The following is a 10,462-nucleotide window of genomic DNA, read 5'->3' as shown; positions in this document are numbered from 1 at the left end:
CACTCGTAAGATAAGGTTGTAAGAGTGTGCTTAACTGTATTTTTCATTTACTTTATAGTTCTCACGGAAGGGGATAATTCTCACTGAAGCTACAGAATAAAGCCGCCCAGTTAAAATCAAGGAACGGTTGTGCTCGTGGTTACTGAAGGGAGCTACAAGACCCTTATCCGTTTCGAATTCACCAACTCAAAGACGCTTGCCCGCTCCATCATAACTCCGTAAGTTTTCCCTCCCTGTGTAGATCAAACGTCCTGCCTGTAAATCCTGGGTATGCCCACATCATTAATGAATAAGATGTGTAGAAAAACTGTTTATCCATAGTTAAATGCCTTTCATAAAGAGGCTGTCCTGATTGCATGTGCCTCATGTTTAACACGTATTGCTTGTTACAGAATACTACTGTTGTACATCTAATATCCCCTAGCAGATTTCGTTGCCTTTGCACAAATTCTGTCATGTTACTGTGGTCTTTTTAAAAGTCAATAAATATGTGTGTAAAGTGTACATGTTTGTTTCACTGTAGATCTGTTTAAGACCTCCTAGAAACACCTAATTTCATCCCACAGCATTAATTAATAAACTGTGTAGAAGCTGTTTAGCCATAAGTAAAGGCCTTTCATAAAGCGGCTGTCATGATAAACCTGAATCTGAAAGTACCTTTAGGATCTTTTCTTTGGGGTTCTAATCTCCCCGTAGGTACATGCCCTGAAAATCCTTAGGCTGGAGCCATCTGGAAGCTCTGTGCCTGTACATATAAAGAGAACTAAATAGGAAACTAGGCTGAGAAACATTAGTTAGACGGCTGTTTAATTGTTGTTTAAAGCTTGAAATGGACACAATGCCAAGGGACCTTGTTTCTAACATACACGCACGCACGCACGCACGCACACGCACGCACACACACACACACACACACACACACACACACACACACACACACACACACACACACACACACACACACACACACACACACACACACACACACACACACACACACACACACACACACACACACACACACACACACACACACACACACACACACACACACACACACACACACACACACACATTCCTGCTTCATAGATAGCAACCAAAAGGGCAATACAACTGGGGGTGGGGGTGCCATGACTCTCCTGTTTCCCCACTCACCACCCTGTCTGTGTCGCATCAAACGACGAGCATCGCATACAACGGGAAGCTTTGCCCTCAACTGGTCAACTTTTATATCTACTGCTACCCCAGTCATAGAAACTCCCATGTTCTGAGATTCACTTTTCAAAGCAGATAGTTTGACCCCACCCTCTTCCTCCATTATTTTTATTCTTTCAAGCTTTATGTCAGACTACACATCCTGGTGTATTGCTGCCACCTACTGTACGGGGTATTGAAGCAAAACAAAAATACAAATATTTTCCATTATGGGAAGAGGGAGCTGAGTAAATACACAAATAAATCAAACAACCATCCCACTCATTCAGTCACATTCAAATCACATCCCTCAGGTGCCTGTGAGGACGGGGCATTCATCGACATGATTACTTGTAATGCCTCCGCAGAAAAGAAAAAGGAATCCCCAAAAACGCATAGCCGCACTCACAATGATGCCTATTGTCTCAGATTTCCTCTCTGTTTGTGTTGTGCAGTTAATAAACACTACAAAGTAATAAATGCTACAAAGTAATAATCACTACAAAGTAATACACGCTACAAAGTAATACACGCTACAAAGTAATAAACACTACAAAGTAATACACGCTACAAAGTAAAAACGCTACAAAGTAATAAACACTACAAAGTCCACCTTCTTAACATGCAACATGTCAGGATCCCTCTGTTAACATGGAATCTGGTGTCTCTTCTCCTACTACCATTCCTTCCTCAACTTCACTCCTTTCTTCCACTCTTCTCGCCGCCTCCGGTTAGGAGACATTCTGGACAGCCCTTATTCTGACCGCCTCCGGTTAGGAGACATTCTGGACAGCCCTTATTCTGACCGCCTCCAGTTAGGAGACCTTCTGGACAGCCTTTATTCTGACCGCCTCCGGTTAAGAGATATTCTGGACAGCCCTTATTCTGACCGCCTCCGGTTAAGAGATATTCTGGACAGCCCTTATTCTGACCGCCTCCGGTTAGGAGATATTCTGGACAGCCCTTATTCTGACCGCCTCCGGTTAGGAGACATTCTGGACAGCCCTTATTCTGACCGCCTCCGGTTAAGAGATATTCTGGACAGCCCTTATTCTGACCGCCTCCGGTTAGGAGACATTCTGGACAGCCCTTATTCTTGCCACCTCCGTCTCATTCACCCGAACAGGACACTTCGTTGGACGGGGCCACAGTGTCTCCCGACCCCTCCTGTCTCAGCCTCCAGTATTTATGCTGCAGTACTTTATGTGTCGGGGGGCTAGGGTCAGTCTGTTATATCTGGAGTATTTCTCCTGTCTTATCCGGTGTCCTGTGTGAATTTAAGTATGCTCTCTCTAATTCTTTCTTTCTCTCTCTCGGAGGACCTGAGCCCTTTGTCCATGCCTCAGGACTACCTGGCATGATGACTCCTTGCTGTCCCCAGTCCACCTGGCCGTGCTGCTGCTCCAGTTTCACCTGTTCACCGGACGTGCTACCTGTCCCAGACCTGCAGTTTTCAACTCTCTAGAGACAGCAGGAGTGGTAGAGATACTCTGAATGTGATCGGCTATGAAAAGCCAACTGACATTTACTCCTGATGTGCTGACCTGTTGCACCCTCGACAACCACTGTGATTGTTATTATTTGACCCTGCTGGTCATCTATGAACATTTGAACATCTTGGCCATGTTCTGTTATAATCTCCACCCGGCACAGCCAGAAGAGGACTGGCCACCCCACATAGCCTGGTACTTCCCTAGGTTTCTTCCTAGGTTTGGGCCTTTCTAGGCAGTTTTTCCTAGCCACCATGCTTCTACACCTGCATTGCTTGCTGTTTGGGGTTTTAGGCTGGGTTTCTGTACAGCACTTTGAGATATCAGCTGATGTAAGAAGGGCTTTATAAATACATTTGATTTGATTTGATTCAGAAATTCAGGTGCATGTTCACCACCACAATTGCAGCATTTAGGCTCAGCTGGCATATAATACTGCTCCCATTTACAGACAGATAACCAAATCATTTTCATTTACCCACTGCATGGGTTTGTGCACGAAGGCTCTGGCTTCCATTCGATGGAGTGACACTGGCCCTGTTCAAGAGGATCAAAACTATAATGTATCATGGGTAAATTGTGACTGATCTACAAATAATAATAAGTCTAGTTATTTATGATGGCAGGTTCTTTGTAGATCAGTCATTCGGTAGTCGCCTGCATAGTCGACTGCCATTTCGAACAAGCCCTCTGCCGCCAAATCAATGGCCGGAGATCAAACGAGGGGGATCAACAAATGCTGGCTACCCATCTGACAATAATGGCTATGGTATGAATAGTCAATACTCTTTGGTATGACCAAAAACCCCAGCCTTGTAGGCTTTAAATAAACCTAGTAGGCACTTACTTACTGTATTTATATGAGGCTGCAAATTACAAAGGAATTAAAGTAGGCCTAATGACCAAACCAACACAAAGAGTGTAGTATTTATATTTATTTCCATAATTGTCATATTGTATGTTCAGTGCCAAGTCTGTTTGTAGGCTATACTTTTGTACCAATATTTGAGGTAGTCTTTGCCTACCAGTATCAGAAATCTGGATCTATGGAGTCTGCTGCCCCTTAGTGGTAGATCTGGTAAACATATGAACCCTCAGCCCTTGGCCCCAAGTCTTTCATGTGCGAAATGACACTGAGTAAAAGGAGTGGAATGTTAGCTAAACAGACGGGTACTCAGGCTAGCCTATATGGCCCTGATATACACTGAGTGTAAAAAACATTAGGAACACCTTCCTAATATTGAGTTGCACCCACTTTTGCCCTCAGAACAATTCGTCGGGGCACGTCCTCTACAAGGTGTCAAAAGCAATCCACAGGGATGCTGACCATGTTGATGCTGACCTATGTTGACTCCAATGCTTCCCACAGTTGTCAAGTTGTCTGAATATCCTTTTGGTGGTGGACCATTCTCGATACACATGGGAAACGGTTGAGAGTGAAAAACCCAGCAGTGTTGCAGTTGTTGACACACTCAAACCAGTGAGCCTGGCACCTACTACCAGGGGATCATAGCTTCACCTGGTCAGTCAGTCTATGTCATGGAAAGTGCAAGTGTTCCTAATATTTTGTACACTCAGTGTATATTGGACAGTAGATGCTTAGCGGGAACCTTGGGACATCCCTACCCTAAACACTAACCGTAACCCTAACTTTAACGGGGTGGCAGGGTAGCCTAGTGGCTAGAGCGTTGGACTAGTAACCGAAAGGTTTCATGTTCAAATCCCCGAGCTGACAAGGTACAAATCTGTCGTTCTGCCCCTGAACAGGCAGTTAACCCACTGTTCCTAGGCTGCCATTGAAAATAAGAATTTGTTCTTAACTGACTTGCCTAGTAAAATAAAGGTAAATAACAATTACCCTAACTTTTACATATCTACTTCCTTGGAGTGATGTCAGAGTTGGATTCCACTTGGACTTTTCCTATATATTTCCACTTAGACTATTCCTAATGGAGTATAACATCCTGTGGCACATCCCCCTTAGACTCGGCCGGCCAAATGCATTTCATTATAGCCTGGGGAAGAGGTTACATACCCCTCCCCGTTTCCCATCCAGCACAAGCTTTCACATGAATCTCATCTGTGGGGAAATAGAACACTGGTGCTAGTTTTGTTCTGATGCCAATACTATAGGATTGGGCGACCAACATTTTCTAGGACATTGTCTCACAAACCCATTCAAGAGGGATTTCATAGGCAGCTAGTTAAACAGCTGTTTGTAACTGAAAACTACTGTATGGTTGCCTTTACAGAACATAAGATGAGAATTCACTTCCTTTTCTGAAACCGTTTAAAATGTTTCTCCTCTAGACTATGTATATTTATTTCAGTGATGAGCAAGAAAAGACAAACTGTTTTGTTTATATAAGGAATAACAAATGATAAATCATTGTTTTAATATTTTTTAATTATATTATGTTATGTTACCTGCATCTTGTTTCATTTTGAATGTATTTGCTTTAGCATTTTATCTGGGCTGTGAATGCAGTTGAAGTCAGCAAAAGGAGATGAGTCATTGTTTGAATTGAGATGTGTATAGAAGACAGGAAGCTGTTTCATATCACCTGACTGACTGAGTGCCTCCTGCCTTTTGGTGAGCACAGGCCTATTCAGCATCCTGTTCAGTACGTGTACACACGCACAGACAGACAGACAGACAGACAGACAGACAGACAGACAGACAGACAACAGTCTCTTATGGTAAAATATGCCTCAGTTCTGGACAGCTACTCTTGAGTTAGCCTCTTCCATAGCCTTCCTTCAGTCCTTTCATAGTGTTTCCTCCGTGGCCCGGGTGATCCTGGCATCTGCTTTTCTCCGAGCCCTGTGCCTCCAAAGCAGGACAGCCAGTGAGAGGAGCAGCAGGAGCCCCAGGGCCCCTCCGATCAGCCCAGCTTTTAGGGCCAGACTACTGTCTCCAGGGGGCTGGTACATCGTACAGGACCGCCTCTGACGCTCGCTGACTCCTGCGTCATTCACCGCCACCACACACACCTCCACCCCCTGCCCCACCTTTCCCACAACACCACTCCTCTTGTCCTCCCCAAACACCAGGGGCTCCAGGGTACCCACCACCACCTCATAATGGGTCACAACAGACGATGGTGCACACCACTGAACAACCACCCCTGGCCCTTCCATAGACAGTCTCTTAAGGTCTGGAGGCTCTGGGGCCACGTGGGGCCCACTCACCCCTGGACACAGGCAGCTACTGGAGGCTGCCAGCTGGGCACAGGGGGTCTGTAGCTCCCGGCAGGGGTTGTAGTCACAGGACTGAGGATTGGTGCCCCGTGAGGGAGTAGGCGGGGGTGGAGTGGTGACCCAATTCAGGTCATAGTCATCATTTGAGGAGAGCGCCAACATTTCATACATGCGTCCGTGTGGCCTTAGAGGAAGGGTGGCTGTGTGGTTGGTCCCTGAGACGTCAGAGGGTGCAGCGAAGGAGGAGTATCCATTGAGAAGGGCCAGTGTGAAGATTATGAGTGGAGGTGGAGGATCCTTGTGGGTGGACATTGCATCTGAAGATGATAGAAAATAGCATTCCATTACAGAGGGTATGACACGATCTGCTTATGAAACAACCCACTCTAAATGTATTCGTTTGGAGACATACCAAGAACTAAGTCTGTTAGACTTTTACAAAAGATTCCAAATGTGTTGTTATTTTTAAATTTGTGAAGAAGGCTTGATTTCACCTTCACGGGATATTGTACAGCTTAATCGTCAAGTTTATTTCATTCAAACCTTTTTATCTATCACACCAGTGGAAGTGGTTACAGGCACCACCCTCATGTGGGATTTAAAAGAACAACAACATAGTAATCTGAAACCCAAAGATTATTAGTTTATATAATAATCTAACTAGCAGACTTTATTGCACAATAGGTCAGAGCCAGGCTTTACACACACACAGCACCTCCACCTCTACAGCAGAGCTGCCAATGCAATCTCCACATGATTCTATACAAAAACAGTACATCGACCTGAAAGATACCCCAGATAAACAAGTATGGATGAATAAACATACTAATACTAACAGAACACACTAAAAAAACGGAGGTAAGGTTTAGTAGAACTACACTAACATTGAGAGAGAGAGACGACCCGAATCAACAAAACTGTATGCCAGTAGTTAACGAGTTACATGTGTGTCAAAAGCCTTCAAAAGGTTGTAAACAAATGTTCTCTTTAGTAATTCATATAGAATAAGGAATAGAACATTTTAGATTGATGAAAATGTTTAAAAAAAATATTTGTTCACCTGATAGTCGAGTCATTAATCGCTTTTGAAATCTCTTACTTTCTGTTCTTTTACTGTCTCTCCCTCTTTTTATACATTTTTCCTAACTCCCCAACAATCCCCTCCTTCTTTTCTCCCTCCCCTTACCCCTTCTCTACCCGGTCTATTGCTATCCCTCTCTTCCTGCTCAACCACTCTCTCTCTCTCTGTTCCATGGTGGTTTGGCAATGTGCGTGTGTGTGTCTCTCGCTTGCTTCCCCTGTATGTGAGGTAACTCCCAGTGCAGTCAGCTGCAAATCACATGAACTCCTATTGCATTCCATTGATGTGTGTTTATTTCCAGAGAAACCCTGTTCATGAATGAGACTTTCTGCCTGATAGGGCTGGAGCACAGTGAATGGATGGGGTTGATTCTGTCTGCTTGCCCAGGCTGGTTCACACACATCTGTCACTGTCAGACACACACCAGTACCTCCCAACCCTTCCGCTCAATGGCTCACCTCTCCTTCCCCCTCTTTACTGGCTGTATGACTGTCCCAAACACTGTCTAGTTAAGACTGTTCTACACGCACATACTGTCATCATACATGGAGGAGGCAAGTGTTCAGTGGTTGAATGAAGTCAGAGAAGAATTTGACTGGACTGGACTGGACTTGCCCACCTGCTGCTCTGAATCAAAGCTCAACAGAAAATAGTAGTTACTTATTTACACTGAAGAGAGGCTGAGCTTTTCAGTCAAGAGAAAGCAACACATTGAAACAGTTGCACAAGCAGGACAAGAGAAGGATAAGATAGAATAGCGAATCAGGTTGAGTGTATTGATTTCTTCACATTTCTAGAATTACTCTATACAAAACAAACAAAAACAAAAAGTGAACTAATGCCCACGTAGGGCTGAGATTGGACAGGCGCTAAAATGTTTTGTAAGAATTAGTCAGGGCAGGTAGGATGTGAAAATATGTAGCTGGTGGAAATGGAATTATCTTGCTGTGAGACTATGAAGCATTAGGGGCTTTACAATGGTTACACTGATCCCAGTTCTCTCTTGCCCACTTCCTCAGTCCTTTGGTGCCTGCAATGTCTGTTGTAGTCAGTAATTGCTTAGCACTGTGCAATACAATCTGTTAAATTACAGAAATGTGGATTCCAAAAGTAAACCTAAATATATCAAATCAAATTGTATTTGTCACATACAAATTGTGAGCAGATGTAAATGTGAGTGTAGCGAAATGCTTGTGCTTCTAGTTCTGACCATGCAGTAATAACCAACGAGTAATCTAACATAACAATTCCACAACTACTACTTTATACACACAAGTGTAAAGGGATGAAGAATATGTACATAAAGATATATGAATGAGTGATGGTACAGAACGGCATAGGCAAGATGCAGTAGATGGTATCGAGTACAGAAAATACATATGAGATGAGTAATGTAGGGTATGTAAACAAAGTGGCATAGTTTAAAGTGGCTAGTGATACATGTATTACATAAAGATGCAGTAGATGATATAGAGTACAGTATATACATGTACATACAGTGGGGCAAAAAAGTATTTAGTCAGCCACCAATTGTGCAAGTTCTCCCACTTAAAAAGATGAGAGAGGCCTGTAATTTTCATCATAGGTACACTTCAACTATGACAGACAAAATGAGAAAATAAATCCAGAAAATCACATTGTAGGATTTTTAATGAATTTATTTCCAAATTATGGTGGAAAATAAGTATTTGGTCACCTACAAACAAGCAAGATTTCTGGCTCTCACAGACCTGTAACTTCTTCTTTAAGAGGCTCCTCTGTCCTCCACTCATTACCTGTATTAATGGCACCTGTTTGAACTTGTTATCAGTATAAAAGACACCTGTCCACAACCTCAAACAGTCACACTCCAAACTCCACTATGGCTAAGACCAAAGAGCTGTCAAAGGACACCAGAAACAAAATTGTAGACCTGCACCAGGCTGGGAAGCCTGAATCTGCAATAGGTAAGCAGCTTGGTTTGAAGAAATCAACTGTGGGAGCAATTATTAGGAAATGGAAGACATACAAGACCACTGGTAATCTCCCTCGATCTGGGGCTCCACGCAAGATCTCACCCTGTGGGGTCAAAATGATCACAATGGTGAGCAAAAATCCCAGAACCACACGGGGGGACCTAGTGAATGACCTGCAGAAAGCTGGGACCAAAGTAACAAAGCCTACCATCAGTAACACACTACGCCGCCAGGGACTCAAATCCTGCAGTGCCAGACGTGTCCCCCTGCTTAAGCCAGTACATGTCCAGGCCCCTCTGTAGTTTGCTAGAGAGCATTTGGATGATCCAGAAGAAGATTGGGAGAATGTCATATGGTCAGATGAAACCAAAATATAACTTTTTGGTAAAAACTCAACTCGTCGTGTTTGGAGGACAAAGAATGCTGAGTTGCATCCAAAGAATACCATACCTACTGTGAAGCATTGTGGTGGAAACATCATGCTGTGGCACTGTTTTTCTGCAAAGGGACCAGGACTACTGATCCGTGTAAAGGAAAGAATGAATGGGGCCATGTATCGTGAGATTTTGAGTGAAAACCTCCTTCCATCAGCAAGGGCATTGAAGATGAAACGTGGCTGGGTCTTTCAGCATGACAATGATCCCAAACACACCGCCCGGGCAACGAAGGAGTGGCTTCGTAAGAAGCATTTCAAGGTCCTGGAGTGGCCTAGCCAGTCTCCAGATCTCAACCCCATAGAAAATCTTTGGAGGGAGTTGAAAGTCCGTGTTGCCCAGCAACAGCCCCAAAACATCACTGCTCTAGAGGAGATCTGCATGGAGGAATGGACCAAAATACCAGCAACAGTGTGTGAAAACCTTGTGAAGACTTACAGAAAACATTTGACCTCTGTCATTGCCAACAAAGGGTATATAACAAAGTATTGAGATAAACTTTTGTTATTGACCAAATACTTATTTTCCACCATAATTTGCAAATAAATTCATTACAAATCCTACAATGTGATTTTCTGGATTTTTTCCCCTCATTTTGTCTGTCATAGTTGAAGTGTACCTATGATGAAAATTACAGGCCTCTCATTTTTTTAAGTGGGAGAACTTGCACAATTGGTGGCTGACTAAATACTTTTTTGCCCCACTGTATGAGATGAGTAATGTAGGGTATGTAAACATTATATTAAGTGGCATTGTTTAAAGTGGCTAGTGATACATTTTTTCCACCAATTTCTATTATTAAAGTGGCTGGAGTTGAGTCAGTATGTTGGCAGCAGCCACTCAATGTTAGTGGTGGCTGTTTAACAGTCTGATGGCCTTGAGATAGAAGCTGTTTTTCAGTCTCTCGGTCCCTGCTTTGATGCACCTGTACTGACCTCGCCTTCTGGATGATAGCGGGGTGAACAGGCAGTGGCTCGGGTGGTTGTTGTCCTTGATGATCTTTATGGCCTTCCTGTGACATCGGGTTGTGTAGGTGTCCTGGAGGGCAGGTAGTTTGCCCCCGGTGATGCGTTGTGCAGACCTCACTACCCTCTGGAGAGCGTTACG

The 10,462-nt window shown here is 43.8% G+C and overlaps 2 protein-coding genes across 4 annotated transcripts in view; one reads left to right on the top strand and one right to left on the bottom strand.

Moving 5' to 3' along the window:
• Positions 1 to 10,462, top strand: part of LOC127930735 (uncharacterized) — a 212,792-nt gene that overhangs the window by 177,088 nt on the left and 25,242 nt on the right. Inside the window, exons 2-3 of one of the 3 annotated variants that reach the window (XR_008139096.1) lie at positions 59 to 218; positions 2,514 to 5,116. The gene's annotated coding sequence lies outside the window, so the exon portion shown is untranslated. Of the gene's footprint in view, positions 1 to 58; positions 5,117 to 10,462 lie in introns of those variants that run through there. The other 2 variants (XR_008139097.1, XM_052520982.1) reach the window with 2 other exon arrangements.
• Positions 5,071 to 7,098, bottom strand: LOC118385076 (leucine-rich repeat neuronal protein 4-like). Its single transcript, XM_035771915.2, has 2 exons — positions 6,946 to 7,098; positions 5,071 to 6,202 (listed from the first exon to the last, which is right to left on the bottom strand). The coding sequence occupies exons 1-2, from the start codon at positions 6,959 to 6,961 to the stop codon at positions 5,454 to 5,456; spliced, it is 765 nt and encodes a 254-aa protein (XP_035627808.1). The 5' UTR covers positions 6,962 to 7,098; the 3' UTR covers positions 5,071 to 5,453.

The sequence above is a fragment of the Oncorhynchus keta genome, chromosome 6 (assembly GCF_023373465.1).
Source record: "Oncorhynchus keta strain PuntledgeMale-10-30-2019 chromosome 6, Oket_V2, whole genome shotgun sequence".
Taxonomy (NCBI): domain Eukaryota; kingdom Metazoa; phylum Chordata; class Actinopteri; order Salmoniformes; family Salmonidae; genus Oncorhynchus; species Oncorhynchus keta.
The sequence above is the reverse complement of the archived record's forward strand: the minus strand, read 5'-3'. Positions and strand labels throughout refer to the sequence as shown.